The sequence below is a fragment of the Cheilinus undulatus genome, linkage group 9 (genome assembly GCF_018320785.1).
Source record: "Cheilinus undulatus linkage group 9, ASM1832078v1, whole genome shotgun sequence".
NCBI classification, from domain to species: domain Eukaryota; kingdom Metazoa; phylum Chordata; class Actinopteri; order Labriformes; family Labridae; genus Cheilinus; species Cheilinus undulatus.
In genome coordinates this window covers 37,161,573-37,183,932 of record NC_054873.1, presented here as the reverse complement: position 1 = coordinate 37,183,932, position 22,360 = coordinate 37,161,573, and the positions used below count along the sequence as shown (strand labels likewise).

The window sequence follows — 22,360 nt, the reverse complement described above, 5'->3', positions numbered from 1 at the left end:
TCCCATATTTAATCGCTATATTTGGGGGGGGGTGCAATTAGATTATTTTCACAAATGGTTCAGCACTGGTTTGAACATGACATAAATGTTCCTGTATCCCCTTTAAAAGGTTAAAATTGCAATTTATAATTATCATGATAAGCATGTAGCCTTTCTCACAATAAAGCTCAAACAACAACAAAACTTTAATTCTTAGTGGCACTGGCCATTAAAATGATGCAAAAACAAGAAATGTTTTGGTCATCTAACTAATATTATTATTGTTATCATTATTATTATTATTATTATTATACTACTTTGACAAAACATTGACACTGTGTTGATCACATTAGATGTTAGCATTAAACGGTTAAATACCTGGGTATCTGGTTAGATCAGGATTTGTCTTTTAGGTCACCTTTAAAATTTATTTAGGTAAATAAGACCTCCGCTTGGTTTTCTTCACAGGAAAAGAAGTAGGAGTCATGCCTAAAAGTGAGAAACAGAAAAAGATTGTCCAGCAACTATTTCACCTGTTTAAGACAATGGAGACAATTTATTCTCATGCAACTGCTTCTGTTAACCTGACATGCCAGATAGATTTGTTTCACACAGCCATGTGGAAATTGAAAACCTTCGATAGATGGCATTTAGGAAAGGGCAGAGCCTTTGAAAAAAAACTCGGATAGTGGTTGGATGAACGTTTTGTCTGTCAGATCTTTACGGGCCAATCAGAGCAATAAAACATGATGTCATAGCCCCAAACCGAGGTGCGCCGCTATCAACGAATGAACTCCATAGATAGCTACATAATGCGAACCATGGCGACTGTAGACATGTTAGAACAAGACTTTTGTCATTTTTGAAAAGAGAACAACTCGATGCTGTTCTTTGTTTTTCTTTTAACAAAGAAATGTCGTCAAGTTCTGATAAAACTGACGCTTTAGCTGCATCCATGCTAATGGATACAGCTAAAGACAGCTTGTCTTCCGCCAAACTTGTGGCCTCTTCTTGTTGCTTGCATACGTCATGACTCTGCTGTGCCCGAAAGCACTGCCCCTCGATGCCGATTGGTCCTGTCACTTTCTAACAGGGCCCAAACGGTTCAGATGGGAGCTTTGCGAGATGGATTTGCCAGTAAGAAACTTGGAAACAGGCGAATCCATCTGCTTTGAAAGGTTAGCTTCTGTCTTAAAGCCACAGGATGCTACTTATCACAGTGCTCTGGCAATAGATTTTGTACTTGTGTTGTTCTGTTGACTGGCCCTCTTTGGGGCAATGCAGGAAGCAGCACAGCATTTTGTTTCGGGCACTCATTAGCAAACGTCCCCCTTACTTGACCTCTCTCCACACAACCAGATCTCAAAACTTGATCATTTTAAAATCACCAAGGTTTAGGACTGAATGGGCTTCTACTGATTTTAGTGTTGCTGCATCTATTATGTGGAATAATTTTAAAGAGCTGCCTTCTCTGTGTCTAGTCTTTTTAAGACCTAATGTCTGAAATATTTAAGGAAAGAAGTTGCAGATGTATTAATAGCTCAAACATAAGTCTGAAAAAAATGACAAGTTAACATGATTTGACTTTATAATGTTTATTGTCTACCAAGGATGAGATTGAGTTTAAGTAACAAATAGTCATAAATTCATGTAGTTTCAGACTGTGAGCAAAGACATATATATACATACTCTTAAAATGTCAACTCTCTGCATGTGGTTTTCTTGCAGTTTTGCATCTGGACAAAAACATATAATGACCATCTTCACTTTGTATTCACAAGTAAAACATTATGTAAATAAATATGTACAAGCTGCAGTTGAAATTAAGTTTCGTTATGTGTAATTCATTTGAGTTAATGGATTAAAAAAATCCTCTGGTCCTGCTATTCTCTTATCATTACACCTATGTAGCAGTTTATATGTATTGTTCAGCAGGACTTAAGCACTAGTGGAATCTGTAAAACCCAGACCCTGTGAAAATGATTGAAAAATTATATCAGCAAGCTGCACAGGTCTTTGCTGTAATCATAACTGGCATTTGCTTCTGGTCTACCTCTGCAATGAGTTACACTGTTTCTGTTAGGAGATGACTTTGCTAAATAAATACAATAGTAAGTTTGAGCCAGTATATCCTAAAAACACCCACAAAGTAAAGGCTCAAAGAGAACACCAACTCCTGTGATCTGGGAAAACTTTTGTTAATCGAGTCTGGTGACCTTGAAGAGAGTTCTGCATCATCATCTTTAACAAAGTGATAAATCTCTATTGTGATTGTTTCTCTACAGGTTGGAAACCTAATGAATCCATAACTTGAACTTGTTGGTGGCAATTTTATGCCTTTACCCTACAAAATTACACTGCTGCCATCACAGCGTGCTCTGCCTCTGCAGGCTGGAATTATTCAAAAATGTCTTGGTTACTTACAGCAAATCCCAAAATATGAAACCCATTGTTTTAAAAATAAAGGAAACCATCTGATGAAGTTGATAGTAATATAGTGAAATCTTAATGTACTAGGTTCTATTTATGCACTGCCATTATGTTGTTTATATATGAGAAATTATATGTGGAAAAGGAGATAGATAGATAGATAGATAGATAGATAGATAGATAGATAGATAGATAGATAGATAGATAGATAGATAGATAGATAGATAGATAGATAGATAGATTGATGAAATAACAGTGAAATGATAATAATATCAGATTATCTTACAGAACTGTAGGTTTTAAACAGATGGATGGTCACAGGTCTTCTTTAACACAGCCATAGTGAGAATATCCAGATCAGCCAGTGAGACAGCTCTGATTATGTAATCTGTGCTTCACAAATTATAATACTGTCTTGATGGATGGTTTTCTAAAGCCTGTCCTGGATGTATGTAAATCATCAGTTGTTTAAAGATATGGAAAGAACGTCCTGTCCTCCACCAAAGAGTGCGAGAGGTTTCTCAGTTCTCTGGGGTGGAACACTCTCTTGTATCCGAGGCGCTCCAGCAGAGGCTGACAGGCGGTCTGAGTGTATACGACCATGTCGAAGGACAGCTTCACCCTCCAGTTCTCTGCATTAGCAGCAGAGTCCCGAACTGTGGTGAACTTCTGCCGTGATGACAGGTCGCTGCTCCCCCGGGTGTTGTTGATGATCCAGTCCTCAACACTGTGGTCCAAATCCAGGCCCAGGAAGCTGTAGAGCTCTCGGGTCTTCTGGAGAGGAAACCTAGCCAGGTCTTCGTACCTGAACAAGGACAAGGAGGGGTCAAAGAACATTTACATAACATTACTTGGAACCTACAAACATCCAGGTACATTAAACTTTGTATATGGGTATTTAGTACTGGGTTAAATAGTTGCCAATTAAGATTAAAACACTAGGTATTTTAACTATACGTTATGTTAGATTAAGCGTTGTGACTGCCCTCTACAGGTTGAAACCTTGCTACTGCATTTGATATTTTCTATTGGCTGATCTGGAGGCCAGTAACTTAAATGGTGCCAGCTTTAGTTACCTCATCGCATGTGGTTTCAGAAGACGACTTCCCCTTTCAAATCCTCTGTAGTAAAAACAAAGCTGTTAACTTCAATAATAGCAGCCAATTAGATACGTCACTGTCTCACGCTATATAAGCTATATAAACTACTGATAACATACTAACTTAGTTTAGTTTTAGCTGTGACAACCCTGCTGGTTGTGTAATAGCCCGTTGTGTTTCTGTGTTTCAGGTGCCAGTTGTGGCTGTCATCATGGACTGAATACACCTGGGCAAGGTGTCTCTAATCCCAAACCAAAGCAGGCTCCACTACCTGATTTCCCAGATGAGCCTCCATATGTCAGGGCTGACTCAAAGCCAGTGGCAGTAGGGAACATGGAGTAGCTGCAAATATATAGTTAACCTATTTACATCAAAGTTTGAATAAACAAGCATGAATTGAATTGTGAATGAGTTCATTAATTATAGATTAAAACAAAAGAAATGTGGAGCAGAGCAAAGAAGGTGGCAGTGGGGAGCAGTGTCTTTCTAGCTCTCCTTCTCCTGTCTCCCAAAAATAAGACAATAGGACATGCTTTTATAAATTGGGAACACAGGGTCCTGGTGTACTTTGTTATTATATTAAATATTTATTTAACATGGACACACAGTAACACTGATGCCATTGCATTTAACCATGCACAGGACCCAAATGCACTGCTGTTAAGTGTTTATTGCAAAGTGTTAATTTTCAACACCTGTCCTGTCACTAATAATGCAGGATAATTTAACGTGGTCAGTGGAAATTACCTCAGCTACTTGAAAACAATGGTGTTACTGACCATGGAGAACACACTCCTGACACCAAAATATCACAGCCATGTTTTGCAAAGTGCTTTACACCTAGTAGGAGGGGAGTAAGACTGAAGTTATACCTTAAGCCTCTGTTGAAACTATCAGCTGGTGCAACACCTTTAACGCTAGTAGAGCGTAAACTCTGTCTTAAGTAAGAACTTAGGTTCACACTAGGCTACGTTTGAATTTACACACTGCTGGTGCAACCCAGAGCTGAAGCACACAGGAAGCATAGCAAGCAAATATGCAATGACTAGTAATATAATCTACAAAAACAGCATAGACTGTATGATGGTGCTGCCGTCACAGGTAAGTGGTGTGTCTAATCGCCCCACTAAGCCAGAACTAGGGATTTGTGCCTTACATTAACCCTGTTTCTATCACAATTGATTCACATGATTAGCAGACATCTGTTAATTGAGTTTTTTTCAGCAGACATCCTAGAGCCTCACCTTTATTGTTATTAAAAAGACATTTGATAGTCTGCTATCCATTTGAAGCTGTGGAACCTCCTTAACCCCATGACTGATGAACATTTTTAGGTTAGATTAGATTAGATTAGATAGACACTAGGGATGTTCTGATACCATTTTTCCTGCCTGATACGATACCAATACCGAGGTGTTTGGATATCAGCCAATACCGAGTACTGATCCGATACTGTTGTGAACTTTCTGGACTGACTGTTCAGACTAGCAAATTATTTTAGATCTACATTTGACTCAGAGCATGGCTCAACAAATCAAATCATAATGTACAGCATCTCTGTGACCCTGAAGTTGTTTTTTTTTTTTTTTTTTTGCTGATTATTGAGTTTTACGCCTAAATATTAAAATAACAATACAGGGGGCTGCATCACAGGTTCTCTCTCTCTCTCTCTCTCTCTCTTATGCTCTACTCAGGCACCATGGCATGATTACGGAACAGCCTGCAACTGGCTGACAGACCCAGACAGTTAGGATTCGGGCTAGAGGTAATAAATGATCGTAATTCAATTAAAGTGGATAAAAAGACGTTCAATATCGGGTTTACTGGTGTGGATTTAATCATTAAAGTCCCCAAAAGTCACACAACATCTGAAAATGCTACCAAAGGGATTCAAAGGCATCAACAGCATCAAAGGGACGACACAACGGCCAGCCTAAAGAAGAAAAACAAGTAAGAAGCAACTATTTATGGTTCAAAAGTTATTTGAATTTTGATAAACTGTGTCACTTTTTGTTGTGTGTGATAGCACCGGTCTGGAAGGTGTTGTAACAGTCACATTCAGAGAAAAACTGTCACAAAGCCACTAATCTTTTCTGCTGCAGTGTGTCCTCTGGTTATTCTACACTGCTCTGAAAACAGTAGCCCGTGCATGACGTGCTTTCCATCAGCAAAGAAGAACTGATTTCCAGTTTATAGCACTAACATTTAGCACGGCTAAACAAAGCAAAATATAAAGCTAAACCAAATGGTATTGGGTCGGGGCATAAACTTGTGTACTAGCTGATACCAATACCTGTATTTTAAACAGTATAGGACGTATTTCCGATACTGGTATTGGAATCGTAACAACCCTAACTGACACTTTATTGATCCCAAAGGAAATTCAAGTTTCAGCTGTTCTATAACATACATTCACAACAAGGGTAGGTAACAAAACAAGGAAATAGGCAAATAGTTCTTAGCTTAGCTAAGTACAGAGGTAGAAAATTAGAAAGATATATAAATAATATACAAAGGTAGAAAAAAGTATAAAAAACACATATTTATGTACAAGATAATTGGTGACATTATGTGCTGAATATTAACAGAAGGGCAAAAGACAGTGGCAGGAAAGTTTGTAATGAGATTTGGAAAACAGTAAAGAATGGCATATTCTCATAAACAGTAGATGAATCTCTTGGAACAATATTTTTCTGTATTTGAACAACATTCATGGCCAGATTTCTCAACAAGATTACACATGTTTTGCATAATACTAAATCTGTGCAAATGAGACAGCAAAACCATTTAATTCACAATGAATGCATAGAGGGTTAGATTTTTTTGCAAATTGCACTGCAGATCAGATAGTGTCTGTGTGTCATGAGGAGGGAAGTGTGTTTCACAAACATGTCCACTAAAGTTTAGCAAATCAAAGAAATTGTCCTCCAGATCTGTGTCTTTAACATGATTACTGATTAGCTATCTTACATTTAGAGTAAAGCCTACAAAATCTAGGACACATTGTTTGCTTGTGTTAGAAGCTGCAGTGCCTGTAGTTAAACTTGCTGTCGTCTGTATATTTGACATAATTTTTTTTACTTTGCCCTCCACTGTCTTGCTGAATCCTCACATACAGTATCAGCGAGTCCCTCAGTGTAGCAAAATGTCATAGCTCTATGCTTTTTGCTTTCAGTCAATCAAAAACTATCAGAAGGATTTTACTGCTGCTGCATTTCAGAATGGAAGATATCTCATATCTCTCTTTCACAGAATAAGGATTAATTTTATTAAGCATTATTCAATATCTCTATCCTATCTTGATATTCTACCATGGAAGTACTACACACTTCATTGATTTGAGAGCCTCCAATCATTAGTTCTTCCTATTAGGATCTGCATCCCTTTACAGTAAAATGCCTGCAATTAGAACTGATGATAAAGTGTCTTTCAGTTTAAGTTCAAAATTCCGCTATTCAACTCGCCTTTCCTTCCCCGTTAATAGTTTGGTTTGTTTTCTAAATGGTACCCATAATCACTTCATCATGACACTATACATCAGAAGTGAGATCTTGGACTAAACCTGCAAAAGCAAACCGCTTTCAAAGATGATCCCTGCTGTTCTCACCTCAGCAGCATGTACCTCCCTCTGAGCCAGGCCGGGTGAGACAGCCCTGTGGACACAGACCTTAGGAAGTCCTCGCACACTGAGTTGATCTGTCCAAGGTCCAGATTGTGAGGTCTATGTCCGGTTGCTCTCCACAGACGCCACAGACGGTAAGTATCTCGAAATGTTTCGATACGTGATGCGAGGATGCCACGTGGATCACGGACGAGCTGCACCACCTGATGATAATAAAGAAAAATAAAATATATTCAGCAATAAGTTAGGGTTTTCAAAATATCAGCATCAGTGCAGATGTCTCTTAAATTCTTTAAACACCTCCATAAGTGTAAATATTTCACCAGAACTAACAGCACTACTGATGGAAAACATTAGAATTATTGCTGCAGTGATATCTGTAGCAGTAATATGGCAGGTACAGAATGGATGTGAAGGTGTTGTTTCAAGCAAAATTTTGAATTTTTAATTCAAATGTTAAAAAATATGATGGTGCAAGATTGTTGAATGGCAGTGTAGCAAAAGCCTATTAAGAATTTCCTGATGGTAATACATCCCCAACTTCAATTGAAAACAAGCACTTGAAAAATTGTTTGCTTTACTTGCCTTGCAAACAGATCAAAAAAGTATGGGTTCTGACTTTTAACAAAGCGGCTCATTGGTTAAGTATTTTCAGCATTAAACTACGCTTGAATCTGAGCATTAAAGTGTAAGTGAACCCCCAGCTCAGAGCCAACTTCGCCCACCTCTGTAATTCAAAAAATGCACAGTAAGTGAACAGTTTGGTTCTGAGAGGAGGGAGGGGAAAAGGACGGGGCTTTCCAGATGAAGCGGGAGTGACAGTGACGTCCCCTTGTCAGAGAGAGATACAGACAGCACTGCTGCTTCATAGCGATCTTTTAAAGTGGAGGAGTTTTCCCCTCTAGAGTCCCCCCAGATGCAGGGTATAGTGTTGTGGTGGACCGTGGTGGTTCTGTGCACTACCTGTTCAGTCCATTAGCTCCAGCAGCGGCGTTATGATAGCCGGAGCTCTTGGAGCCGAGATAGTGCAGGTGCAGGCAGGAGAGGATGGGAGTGGTCTTTGAATGGTAAAGTCAGTTAGAGGCGGTAACGCTCTACCTTTTATATGGAGTTTGTGACATAGAAACCTACTGATGGTCTGTTTCTACGTCACATATGCCCCACCTTTTCAGAAAAGATTTTTCAAGGCAGATGTCAGTTTGAGCTAATTAAAAGCCATAAAATCCAGATTTGTATCAGTTTGGTGCAAATTTCTAACCTTGGCAGGGCTAAAGCCTGATTTTCACTTCATCTTATAAGCTTTGCTGTACCATATGTCATAGTATATACCATGGCATATGCCGCAGGTCTGTGTGTCCCTGAACTCTATACAGGGGCCTATGCAGGTAGCTGACATACACCTGCTCCTCAAAAATACATTGAATCGATAGAGATTGCAAGCCTTGTGATTGGTCCGCTGGGTAGCACTGTGTGAGTGCCAGTGTCTAAGGTCTGCAGGAATACTGTGTGTACTCTAAGGTGAGATAAATGGCTGCAAATGGCAATACAACTAGTCAAAATTGCATGTCCTCATTCATGTCTCATTCACTGGCCAAACAAGTGCAAAAAAATCCCCCATCCTTTGCCTCAGCTGATTCAGTGGCTGGAGCTTCCATCTCCCTACGATGTCTCCTCTCTTTTATTCTGTGCAATAATTGCAGTAAGATCAACTACTGCATTACATTTCTCCAACTGCTTGCAACCCTCAGTTTTAGTTGCCATGTTTTGTAACACAAACAAGCATAAAAATCACCCTGCCAGGAAGCATTTCAGCGGGGGATTGCAGAATGATTCATACACACCAACTGACAAGTTTGTGGTTCTTACAAAGGTACTACAGCATGGCAACAGCTTAGATTTGATACAGAAGTATGAACCAGGTTTAACTAGAGAGAGGGGTTCATGTGGGAAAAAAATCAAGTATGAACAAGCCGAAAGAACTGCCATTCCATCAATGTGAACACAGAGCTGTGAAGAACAAACCAAGAGGTAGTTTGACTTTACTTGAGTTTTAGAAAGTCATTCATCAGTGCTAGTTGTGGTTAGGATATATGTTATATCTGCTAAGCCTCTGTTTAAAAGGCCCTGTATTATAGTTTTTACATATAATCCAGCCACAACTCCTGGAGAGGTCAAACTAGCCTCTCTAGTGCAGGATGAGAATTTTGTGCAGCCGAATCATAGCTATACAGCTTCTGAACCAAGAGGAAGGCTCGAATTTACTGAGTAATTAATTGAAATAAAACCATGTTCATTTGGAAAATTAGTTTCCATAAAGTTGATTTGTTATCTAGAATTTAACAGATGGAGTTTATCAAGTTTAAAATGAATCATTTAAATTACCATTGTTTCCAGATAGCTTTGAGTTTCCACAAAGCTTATTATTAAGAAAATCAAACAACTGAGTCAGACAAATCTTTTTAAATATATTCTCAGCATTTTGTAATTTAAGGGAAGTCACAGAGTGTAAAATTAACTGCAGAAATGAATCTTTCAATATGTGCTCTTTCCTGTTACCACTCTCCAAGCTTTAAATACACAGTGACTAAACTTTGAACAACCTTCACTGAAGTGAAATAAATAGTTTTGAAGAGGGTATAGAATGAAGTATCTAAATTGAGTATAAAAGGTGTGATTGATGATTGACTGGCTGAGTTGGCAGTGAGGTGAGAGGTTTATTGATTAAAAAGCAGACATTCTGGGCCGCAATTATCCTAGTTTTTTCTAAGACTGAACATTTCCAGAAAGATCTTATATTTGTTTTAACATCAGTGCTACAGATTCTTATATTTTAGCTTCCTATAAACATTTCTGTCATCTGCAACCCACTGTGTCCATGTCCCAAAGGTTTGCAATGAGTTTGTTTATGGCTATGTGAAGCAAAATGCAATGTTGAAGAGAAATATCAGGTTATCCTTTATCCTGTCAAATGTGTCTGTAAAATGCTCTCTGTGCTGTATATACCATGCTGCACAGCGTGGCCTGACTAATGCAATCACACCTATCAGAGGCTACAGACACAACACAGCTCTGCAAAGATGTGTTGGTTGGATTATGCACCCATGTGTCTGAACATGTGTTCATAGTATCCCTAAAGGGACCGAGTTCATTGCATGCTCAGTCAACATCAATTTAAAACCCTATTGATTGTTCGTCCAACCATTCATCATCCAGTCCACCATGAGCTCAGCGACTGGTGAGCTGTCAAATACGACCACCTGACTCCACACTGATCTGTCAATACAATAACCAGTCACTCTGAAATAATATGCTGCTCACTGTATCTGGTTATCATGCCTGAATGTATCTGTAGTGCCAAAAACTAAACAAGAGCTGTTATTGAAGGAGTACATTTACAGAGAAATTATGATAATATTTCAATGTTGGACCTGATTTATATAAATACGTAATATGTTTGTGAAATTTAACTAAACTCTACATCTGCATGACTGCCCCTCCCCCAAAATTTTCACTGCTTCCACATCCACTGTCGGCATACATGTTTTTGCAAACATGTAATAAAGACAGAAAACTGTAGCCTGCTAAAACTTAATCAATGTAGCCCCCGCTCAAGAAGATCCAAACAGGTTTGTAACTAAAGACAGAGTTAAGGGAGCATCAACTTGAGCAACAGTAACGAAGGCCAAAATTAAACAGCACTTGATAGAGTGGTGTGCAATGTTGCAAAATTTTGTCTTGATCCAATACCATGTAAATACAGGGCCTGTGTCTCAGGTACAAATACCAATACTTTTAACTTTGAAAAGCAGTTTATGTACAGTACTTTCATAGTAGAGAGCTGTGTGCAATGATTATATATCTACTGTTAGCACATTTCCATGACTAATAAATGACACTGGGATATTTACTTTCAACTATTAATTAAGGTTTATTTAAGTTTCATTCATGTTAAAAGTAAAAAAAAAAAAAAAATGCTTGTTTTGCCATTTCATCTTATTTCATCATTTCACTAGCTCTTAATGTATTATTTGACAGCAGGCTTGTAATTTAGTAATAATGTGGAAATTACTTTGATTTATTTTATACACTGTAACTAATGATTTCTTCAGTTCAATTATTGCATTAATCTATCTACTGCTTTCAATTAACATTTGAGTTGAGAAAAGCTGAAAGAAAAATCAGTTATAATAAAAGGCAGTCAAATGAGTGTTTAAAGCAGCACAAAAAGCACTTACCACCAAAATAATGTGGAACCCATTCAAAAAGAAGAAAAAAAAAAAAAAAAAGAAAGAAAACCTCAGGTAAATTCAAAGGACTTGAAACCATAATTTCAGTGCTGTTTTAAAGTATTTTCTGCCAGCCTTTTTTTTTTTTTTTTGCATATTTGTCACACTTACATGTTTCAGATCATCAAATTTAATAGACAAAGAAAAGGAAACCCAAGTAAATACAAAGAGCAGTTTTTTTTTTATCAAGGTGAAAGAGCCATCCGAACGTACCTGGCCCTAAGTGAAAAAGTAATTTCCCTCTTAACCTAACAACCGGTTGTGCCACTTGGTGGCAACAACTGCAAGCAGTTGGCAATGGGTCTTCCACATTGCTGTGGAGGAATTTTGGCCCAGTCTTCTTTGCTGAATTATCTTAATTAGCCAGGAAATGGCCATGAATGGCCTGTTTAAAGTCATTCCACAGCATCTCAAACAAATTTAAGACCAGACTTTGATGAGGCCACTCCAAAACATTCATTTTTTTATCCATTGGATGGATAAGCCGGCATGTTGGCTGAAAATTCACCTTCAGGATTTTCTGGTAGACAGCAGAATTCATGGTTCCATCTGTAACTTGTCCAGGACATGAAGCTGCAAAACAGCCCTAGACCATCCCACTACCACCATAATGGTAACCTGTTGGTATGAGGTCCTCTTTATAAAATGTTGGGTTAGTTTTCCGCCAGATGTAACGGGGTGCACACCCTCCAGCAAGTTAAACCTTTGTCTCATCAGTCCACAAAACATATTCCAAAAGTCTTGGGGATCATCAAGATGTTTTTTGGCAAATGGTGTCTTCTTTTAGCTCAGCAGTGGTTTTAGCCTTGGAACTCTCCCACAGATGCCATTTTTGCCCAGTTTCTGTCTCATTCTGAATTATTAACACTGACCTCCACTGAGTCAAGTGAGTCCTGCAGGTCTTTAGATGTTGTTCTGGGTTCTTTGGAGACCTCCTGAATGAGTCATCAGTGCAGTCATTGGAGTCATTTTGGTAGGCCGGCCAGTCCTGAGAAGGTTCACCACCAGGGTTGAAAGTCTTCTCTATTTATGAATATTGGCTCTCACCAGGGTTAGCGTGAGTCCCGAAGCCTTAGAAATGGCTTCGTAACCCTTTCCAGTCTGACAGATGTCATTGACTTTGTTTCTCATCTGTTCTTGAATTTCTTTAGATTGCAGTATGATGTGTTTATTTTATGTGTTGATTTGTGGCCCACTTTAACAGTGAAACTCAGCAGGTCTGGATATATTCGAGCTTGGGTGTGGCTAGTGAAATTAAACTAAGCTTTAAAAAAAGTGTATCACAGTTAACTAAACTCTCCTGTAACAGACAAAGACAGAGTGGTGTAGGTTAGACTTGTTTGTAACAACATCATACTGTATAAATCTTCTTTTAGCTTTAACATGAGAAGTTGAAACATGTTAGAAATGTTTACTTGTCTTGGTTTTTTTGTGGGAACAAACACCACACAGCAGTGTGTTGTCATTCTCACTGTAATTTGGCACAGAACTGAGGACTGGGGGTGTTGTGAGTCTGTTTGTGTGCACTCGTGGGTGTTGCTGTGTGCCTGTTTTTTTTATATCTGACATTGAAACAGTGCAGCACTGTTTTGACACAATAATGGCAGAAATGACTGTAAGAGGAGCATTGATAGGTGTTCATTTAAATTACTCATTTAGTATCCATATGTTGTGCATGTACTTGATACAAAAATAGCACTTTGTAAAGTAATCTGCAGTACTGATACACCCACCATTAGTAGCTGAATCATCTGTAGAGGTCTCATCCTCTTCAAAAAACAAACAAACAAGCAAAAAACTTGTATTGAAAAGCAGAAAGATTTGGGTGTTGTTTGGCCCGGTGATAAGGTTGAGCATCAGTTTCAACTTTGACCCTCAGCTCCTTTCCTACGTCTTTTGCCAGTCTTTCTCCTATTTTCCTACCATATTCACTGTCCTGTATCTCAAATAAAATACTTAAAAAAGCCCCAAAATAAATCTAAAAAGACAGGCTGAAACACAACAGATAAAGCAGTTTAACATTCAAAAATTATGTCTCTTTGACACCCTCAGTCAGGGCTTCCAGCTGCTACTTCCTTTAGTGCACTCCTTCATCCAGTTTAGTTCAGTACATAAAGCAATGGCTTGACGACATGAAACACAGAGGAATTGGATGTCTGATAATAAAACAATGAAGCTCTACAATAATTTCAGTCAGAAAGACAATAGTTTGCATTCACAGTTGTTAATTATTTTCACTCCTTCCTTCCTGCATGCTAACTCACACTCCCCGCTGTCATTGTCTGAGGCTGTAATCAGACAGCTCGCTGTCTCATCAGCTGGTCTTTGTAGTTCCATCATGCTGCTGCTGTTACCTCTACCTCCCTGTCAATGCCCAGTCTTCACAAAATCTTCATCTAACTGTTCCCAGCATCACTCTGGTCATCATCACCATCACCAGTGCCTGAACTCCACAGGAGGATTCATCCTGCTGCCACAAAGGCAGAAAACTGTCAATCACGGAATCTCCCTATAGACCCGTGGCACCAAAGATTTTCTGTCAAGCCATATAATCTATTATTTATTTAGTCAATATTCTTGTCAATCACTTGTCTCACAGATAGAAATGTCTTTTTAATACATTTAAAAAATTGATAACCTTAAGTCCTCTGCAGAGAACACAAAATTCCTGGTGGCTGACAGTGACACTAAGATGCAATGCTAAACCAAAATGCAAGGAAACACTCAAAGCTTTGTATGAAAGCCAAACATAAAACAAGAAACACACAAAGAATGAGTTTTTTCCCCCTTATTGAGTAACCAAAATCTTAAGTCTGCTCCCTTGTCCCCAATGCAAGAGTGGGAAATATTGCTGCACAATTTAGCTAATCACAATCACAATCACCATGTCAGGCTGTGCTATTACATAATGCAATGAAAGGCTGCGATTATTTTTGTATTTTGTATTTTGAACTTGAAAGGTAGACAAAAATACTTACAGAAAAAGTTAACATTGGTGCCACGATTGCACTTACTTTTAATTTCTTCAAACAAAAAAAATGAAGATTAGCGTTACTCCATGCAAGAGTCATATATCCAGCTGTGATCAGCTGACGGTCAGCTCATCCTAATTTGCTTCTAGCTCCTACAACCAATCCCAGCTTTTTCTGTCAACACACTGGTGTAATTAAATGTGACGTATTTCCAGTGTTGGGGAGCGTTACTTTTGAAACTAACTCGTTAGATTACTGCGTTACATACTGAGAAAAGTAATTTGATGATGAAAGCAAACAGAGCTTTTAAACGTATGTTTCACCAGGATGCTGTTTTTGTCTCTTCTATCCAAAAATCTATCATAATGGTGATGATTCCACAGTGGCCTGCTGTCCTCTCTGTCATCTCGCTTGTTCAACAAGCTAACAATGTGCGCGAAATGGCACAGAATGTTTACCTTCCGCTGACATGGCACTACATGCCAACGTGACTACAGGAAGAAAGAAGGACAAACACAGCAGATGCTTCAAGGAGCTTCCTTTCTTCTTTCTCTCTTTTTGAAGCCACGGAAGAGAGAGGAAATTTGGGATTTTTCTTTCAGTAACGGATTACTTTTATGAAAATGTAGCTAATAATGGGATTACTTGCATTGTAAAACTAACGCTTTACATTACTTATTACAACAAAAAAGTAATTTGAGTACTCTGACGAGTTACTTTGTAACGCGTTACCCCCAACACTGCGTATTTCTCACTAATCCCTACTTGTATTAAAGCTGATGCATCATGCTACTGCTCTTGGCAAAGCTCCACCTCCTCCACCCCAGCCTCCTCCTTTATAGCATAAAGCATGTTGCACCTGCATTGCTTTTGAACTCATTTTTTTGTGTTCAATACTCATTGTCATAAATGTATCTGTTCATATGGGGTTTTCTAGCCATGCACTGCCTAGAAAGTCAACTCATGCTGCTTGACTAGCCTAGGGAGCATCTTTAGAGGGGAGCCTTCTCAAATACAACTGTATATACATTTTGGAAAATACTGAGTTATTTTGAAAAGCAGTACTTTAAAAACTTAAGGCTTTGTATCATTTATACTACTTACTATGTTTTGAGTTGAGAAAAACACATTTCAAAAACTATCATTATCCTCTGCATTTTCTTGACTCATCCATCCACCCATCTTCTATACCACATACCCCATTGGGGGTCAAACAGACTCATTTATGTGCTATACTGTAATTGCAGTTGCAAATCGCAATATTGTCCGGAATAATCGCAATCCCTCATTATTACCAAATCATGCAGCACTAGTGGGAAACTTAAGTTAACTCTTGAATGAATGTAATAAAAATATCACTTTTGATTTCTACCTTCAGGTTGAGTCTAGGGTCTTGGATCAGTGCTCTGAGGTCACTGATTTGGGGAATCCTGACGGTCTTGATGGCTGCGTGGCGCTTTGTGCTACAGACTTCAGCAGCCAGTGACAGGTTGAGTGGTCCACACCTCCTCACACACTCCCCCTCATCAGCAAGCACCAAACTCTGAGCCTCCTGGCTCAGGTGAGCCTCACATACAGGGGGGGAACACAGAGACCGGCCTTAAAGCAAGACACAGAATATAAAGATGTAATACATCTACTCAACACCCAAACCTCTGCAGTATAAATATCATAATGTGTATTAAAGATGTGCCACATACTGGCTCCTCGTCTGAACAGCTTGTCAGTTGAGTGGTTTGTGGGACGAGGTCGTATGTAACTCTCCAGACTGCTGAGGTGACAGTGGTACAGAGACCTCAGCAGCTCTCTCGCTGCACCCAGCATCACCCTCCTCTCAGCAAGGTTCTTGCTCTGTGAGAGTCGAGGAAGCAGAGCCAACTGGACATGGTACAGAGGCTCGAATAGGTAAAATACCTGGGACAGGAAAAATATTTAAAAAACAATTAAGGAGAACAATTCACAAACAAATTGAAACAATTAATCTCTGAAAAAGTAATAATTTCATGTCAAAAACTGAGTAAAAAAAGCCCTCTTGCAATGAGGCAACAGCACAAACCTGAACCCAGGTACGTCATTTACAATGCTGAACTTTTAAATACCATAAGTAAATTAATGCTCAAAGTTCAGATGTATGTGAAAAAAAAAATTAAACCACATTAGTGTAACCTTGCATTGTCCAAATGATTTAGTGGTCTAAAACTGTCTATCTGGCTCAATAGCTGCTAATGAATAAATCTCAAACAACGTGCTTGAACATTTCTGCCAGTGACAATTGTGAAGATTATATTTAGCACTGATATTCTGTACATCATCACAATAAAGCAAAGTCTGTTTTGTCAAGGGAATCACATGGCTTCAGCAGATTCCATTCTACATTTAGACATTAAATCTTAACGATTTGATCTCAGAGTGTTAGAGAAAATCAGTAATGATTACTGTGGAAGTCAAAGCAATGCATCCTCACACATACTTGAATGTTAATTAATGCTGAAGTTACTGACAAGTAACAGAAAAAGTCTTGATCAAGTTCAGTAATATCAAAATGCCAAACTTTATTCCTGATGTTATTTCAAATATGTATTTATTTGATTAAAAATAATGACGTGATATGAAAAAAATCATTCTTACCTCAGGGTGTTGGTTGAATAGCTGGCCCACAAAGGAGGATCCACTCCGTGTTGTTGCCAAAATGAGTATGTGTGTCCTCTTCTTGGCATTTTTGGAGTCAGAGGAGGAAGAGGAAGAGGAAGAGGAGGAAGGTGTCCTGGTCTCATTACAGCCTTGGTCTGAACCCTCTGGTGTCTGTCGGAGTCGCACGAGTTTAGTGGGATTTTTGAGGCTGCAGTTGACTGCATGGCTCGTAGTCGCCAGACCGACAGAATACAGCAGGCTCAGAGGCTTGGTGGAAAAGGTGCGGATAGCTGTATACTGGATGGCGATGGATGCTAATGCTAGCAGCATTATGGACTTCCAGGAGCACTGCATGGTGGCTGGACTGATGCATCAGGATGGCACAGCAGAGTCTGCAGAGGTCAAAGACAGACAGAGGCTAGGAGAGGAACAGACCTGGAGATATGGTGTTATTTTCTCAACTGATTTCAGCTCAGTCTTTGGGTGTGTTTAGACAAAAAGTTCTGCTCCATTTCATGGTACCAAATGAGTAAAAAGCAGAATCTGGTCCATTTTTGTCACATTTGAAAGAGATATGTCTTTAACACAAGCCAGAATGGTAAAGCCTATAAACATCTAGACTGTAAGATCAAACAGTAGAAGGTTCTAATTGTGTTGACAGAGAAATCCAGAACAGCTACTCTATTTTTCTGGGTTGAATTAATATATTTAGTTTAGTTTAAAGAAACATTATTCAGTCATTTTAAATATATTTTTGACATTTTACTCAAACTATTTGACAATAATCCCTTAATCTGTAGTTTTCCAAGACTGCCTTTGGGCATTAGACACTTTTGACCCTTGAATGAAGTTATAAACTCACTTAGAAAAGTCCTGACTGTTGGGCAAATCCTTGACATCACAAGAAAAAGCAAATAAACTCTGTGGAAAAAGACTTTCTGGGCAAAGTGTTCCTTTCAGTCTTTTACTGTCCAGTTTAGATCAAAGATTTGCAACGAGACGGTTTAGGAACATCACTGGCGAGAGTTGCAGCAGAATCAAACCATCTTATGCAATCGCCAGCTATTCAACTTGACAAGTTGCAGACAGCAGATTTTAGAAAGTTACAAGCACATAAATGTGAAAAGAGGAAATATAAATCTCATTTTGAGGGCTATAAATGCCATTTCTTTTTAGATAAAGTCATGCAATTAATCTGGGAAATTATGATATCTTTTTTTTTTATCATCAAGACAATCACTTGTCATCAACATTAAAGTGTGGCAGTGATTTCATATAGACTAAACAAGAAAATGCTTTGCTGGATCAGTCTTGTTATAACGAAGATATCGGCTAAGAATGATTAGTTTTCTACTGATAAATTTAGCTTTTACAGCTTCTAATTTCTCATGTACTATCACATACAGCACGTCCTGCTTGCAGGCACAGCTGGAAAAAGGAGAGTCTTTTCAAAACTATATTTCTACTTTATTCCCTTTTTCACATTTATCTGTTTCATGGAAATGGAACCTCTGGTCCTCAAACACTAGCCTGCTTTCCATTCCCAAAACAAAACTCCAAACCTATGGTGACAGCCTTCAGCACTGCAGCTCCCACCCTCTGGAACACTCTGCCTGCAGACATCAGTAGCGCCCCATCTTTGGACATTTTCAAAAAAAAACATCACCACCTGTTCACCACAGCCTACAGTCTTTACTAAACCAACCCTTACACTCATCCTATCCCTCACAGAGTCTGTCCATGTCTGTTATGTGTTCTTGTAAAATGTCCTTGGGTTCCTTAAAAGGTGCTATTTAAATCCAAGATATTATAATTATTAATATTACATCTATCATTTTAAATTTTTCACATGGAAATTTAAGCCCATCAAACTCCTGTGTCCTCCATCATGCTTGAACACAACTGATGGAGGGGACAGGAGAGCGGACGGACTGGGGTTAACGTATAAAAACTGAAAAATAAAAAAAATAAATACAATAATATCCAATATACATATAATATATGTAGATATAGGCTAAGTGAATAGGAGAAATAAAAATATCTTTTTCCTTATCCAGCTTTGTTTGTAAGCAGTGCTGGGGAAAAAAAATCTAATGGCTTGTACTTTGCCCAATTTCCCTTTCCTACATACCTGATATTTTGTCTTTCTCGCTACTGTGTACTTGTTTGCTTTAAGTTTTCTATCATTACTATGTAACGATTAATGCATGACTAATGAGGTTTAATTATTATCCCTTCTCAGGTTACCTTCCTTCACCTGCACAAATTCACTCATGTACTTTACTTTGGAAATCTGTGTATATCAATTGTAATTCCTTCTTGTGCAAACACAAATAAATAAAATGACATAAATAAATAAGCAAGGCGCACTGCACTTTATGAGATAATCCATGAAAAATTCCAGGCTGTAGGGGCTACTTTTGTCAACGGAAAATAAATTGTTCTCCGCTGATGTCTTCGTTATAACATTAATAATATAGCAAAGCATTTTTGTGTTTATATGTGTTGTGAAATTTCGCTGCCATGCTACAACAGTTCGGCCCATAAACTCCTGTCTCCTCCATCAGCTGCACATCAGGCTTAATTGCACGGCTGATAGGCTGAGGTTCCTGAGTAAAACTTAGGCAAATAACTTAAAAAAGGTGAAATAGATTACATTGTAAAGCTCTTGTTTTTCCAGCAGTGCACGGACAGTATGTGGCACTATGAGATAATACATAAGAAATTCAAGGCTGTAGGAGCTGAATCTGTCCGTGGAAATATAGTTATTCTCAGCAGATATCTTCGGTATGACAAGACTGAGCTAGCAAAGGATTTTTGTTTTAATGTGCCGTGAAATATTTGCTGCTGTGATTACTTTTTAAGTTTTAGGTATGATCATGATGACAAAAACACATGAAAACAGTGAACGTGCAGTACTGACCTTGTAGAGACAGATTTATTGTACAGTAATTTCAGAAATAAATCATTTTAAAGTAGGCCTATAATAGGTTGCTGCTGTGAGTCATTGCCATGGAAATGATGCATCATCAGTTGCAGCAGTGGGAGCCAGGGGGATTCAGCATGCTGTTACAAATTATGACGGATGACAAATCTTTGGTCTAAACTGGGCTTTAGACCGAACAGTTGCAGGTTGTTGTTTTTTTTAAAATCATCGTAAAGTAAACAGAAATCAGTCAGCTTTGGGTATTTCTTAGTTGTTGCACTCAAACTATTTGACAATCATTCCTTAATCTGCAGTTTTCCCAGAATGCCCTTGGGCATTAGACACTTCTGCACCATGAGAGAAGTAACCGACTCAGTTAGACAAGTCCCGCCTGCAGTGAGCGATCATAGTTTGTAGTGGATGGTATTCTGAGCATACAGGGTTTTCTGAGTGCTGAACATGTAGCTTTATGAAAAATACAGAAACATGTTATTTTGAGTATGACATAAACAAATATTGAAGTATTGAAAATTTTCCACAGTAATTGAACTGAAAACTGTTAAGTTTTAAGCTCAACTAAAATTTAAGAGTAAAATTTGGTTGAAATACATTTAAATGGCTAAGAGATCTTATAACTCATTGGGGATTGTAGTGTAAATTTTATATTTAATATTGTAACTTGAGTATAGACAGAAATTGATTTTCACTATTTAAAACTGTTTAACTTGTTTACATTGAAGATTTTCTTGTAGTCCCGATGTTGTAATATAAATCCCTCACTGTAGGCCTCTTTTCAAGCACAGACCTTTTAAAGCATAAACCTTTGCTTTTTAAAGATATGCACTGAGTTATTTTGGTGTCTCATTATCTTTACTGAATAAATCACAGAAACTCTGTCCATTTTGTGTTCATATAAGAGTGGCTAGCCAGATTCCAGCAAACGTTTGGCTCGATAGATTCAGTGAAACTGCCACTCGTTTGAGACAGATGGTAAGACACTTAGCAGCTGAAATAGAGGGTTGTGATGTTGGTGTCTGTCCAAGCAAACCTGGCACCAATCTGTGCTAACCCATCACCAAGCAGGGAATTTGGTCAGCCCTGAAGTAGGCTTGAAGCAACAATAAAGTCATCTAGATTGAGGCAGCAGCTCTTTGTGTGAATCTGGATCCTGGTATAAAACCAGGTTTTCCAAGGTACTCAAGATTATTCTTTCAAAATGAATATTATAGTGGAAATTTCCTAATTATCCATTATCATTTTTACTGTTTATTCAAATGAATAAGCTTCAATAAATGGCTGACTGAAATGAGAAAAATAGCTGTTATACACATGCATTTAAGTTTATTATTATCATTTAATTAGAGTCTGGCATAATCTTCCACAATTAGCTAAGCTATTCTACTTTTACTAATATTATTTATGATAAAATAACATTAACAAGTTATTTAAAAAGAAAACATCAAATTTGACTTTTCCTCTCAAATGTGAGAAAAAAACGTCCTCTTTGTTTTTTATGTACCTGATATTTTGTCTTAGTTCAACTGTGCAACAGATTTTAACAGATTTTATTTAATGTCATTGAAGCGAATCTCTTTGACTCTAGAGCCACTGCCTTAGATATTTTGATAAAATAGGTACATTAGGCTAACACACATGGCTTTCTGTCACTGTATCACCTTTTATCTGGAATATTCCACAGACAAGGCTACCTCAGTAGCCCACTCCAGCACAGAAGCTAGCCCTTGTTTTCATGATGTTAGTCTATTATCTCTCCCCTGACAATGCCCCTAATATTAGCTACGTTAACACGACACAGCTCGTTATCAACATGCCGTGACTGCCTCCACATCTACCGGACTACTGAACACCGGAGACACCGACACCTCCTCCGGGCCTTACTCCGCGTTTATTTACCTCTTTTTAGTGTCGTTGCCGTCAGCAGGAGGCGGCGGGTTGACTGAGGAGGAGACATGATGATAGCCTTCTGTTACCGGGAGCTCCACCGATGCTCGTCAGTCTGTGGTCTCCGCTGTGAGGAGGAGGACATGACAACCCGAATATTTAAAGCCGTGTGTTGGAAATCGTGACGTTCATATTCGCATGGCTAACGCAGGTGTAACGGGAACAAAAACAGGTCTAATACCGCCTTTATCTGTCTGTCTCCACCGCGCTACAACACCTTTCTCCCTCTCTTTCTCACACAATCTCTGCACACTGCCCCCACCTCTCCTCCGCCTCTCACCCGCTGCATGATTCACGTTATCGAGTCCAGGGGCGTCGTTAAAAATGATGGGCCAAGTGGAAAGGTATCACAATGGGCCCCACCACAACATTACAAGGCAACACTGCACAATTAGGCTACAATAACCATCGCCATCAGAAGAGGAAAATTAGTAAGTTTGACAAATGGGTCA

General features: G+C 38.6%; 1 protein-coding gene across 1 annotated transcript; it reads right to left on the bottom strand.

Moving 5' to 3' along the window:
- Window positions 1–1,748: 1,748 nt before the first annotated feature.
- On the bottom strand, window positions 1,749–22,110 carry chst1 (carbohydrate (keratan sulfate Gal-6) sulfotransferase 1). The gene is made up of 6 exons (XM_041796175.1): window positions 21,861–22,110; window positions 17,018–17,412; window positions 16,090–16,303; window positions 15,762–15,988; window positions 7,117–7,334; window positions 1,749–3,214 (listed from the first exon to the last, which is right to left on the bottom strand). Exons 2-6 carry the CDS (start codon window positions 17,372–17,374, stop codon window positions 2,878–2,880), a joined length of 1,353 nt encoding a protein of 450 aa, XP_041652109.1. The 5' UTR covers window positions 17,375–17,412; window positions 21,861–22,110; the 3' UTR covers window positions 1,749–2,877.
- Window positions 22,111–22,360: the final 250 nt, after the last annotated feature.

What these genes read in the sequence shown, in the direction of transcription:
- chst1 (XM_041796175.1), bottom strand. Translation starts at nt 17,374, where the DNA reads ATGCAGTGCTCCTGGAAGTCCATAATGCTGCTAGCATTAGCATCCATC. An exon ending in TATTCAACCAACACCCTGAG is followed by an intron (nt 16,304 to 17,017) that starts GTAAGAATGATT and finishes TTCCTGTCCCAG; the next exon opens with GTATTTTACCTATTCGAGCC. An exon ending in GGGAGGTACATGCTGCTGAG is followed by an intron (nt 3,215 to 7,116) that starts GTGAGAACAGCA and finishes GTCCTTGTTCAG; the next exon opens with GTACGAAGACCTGGCTAGGT.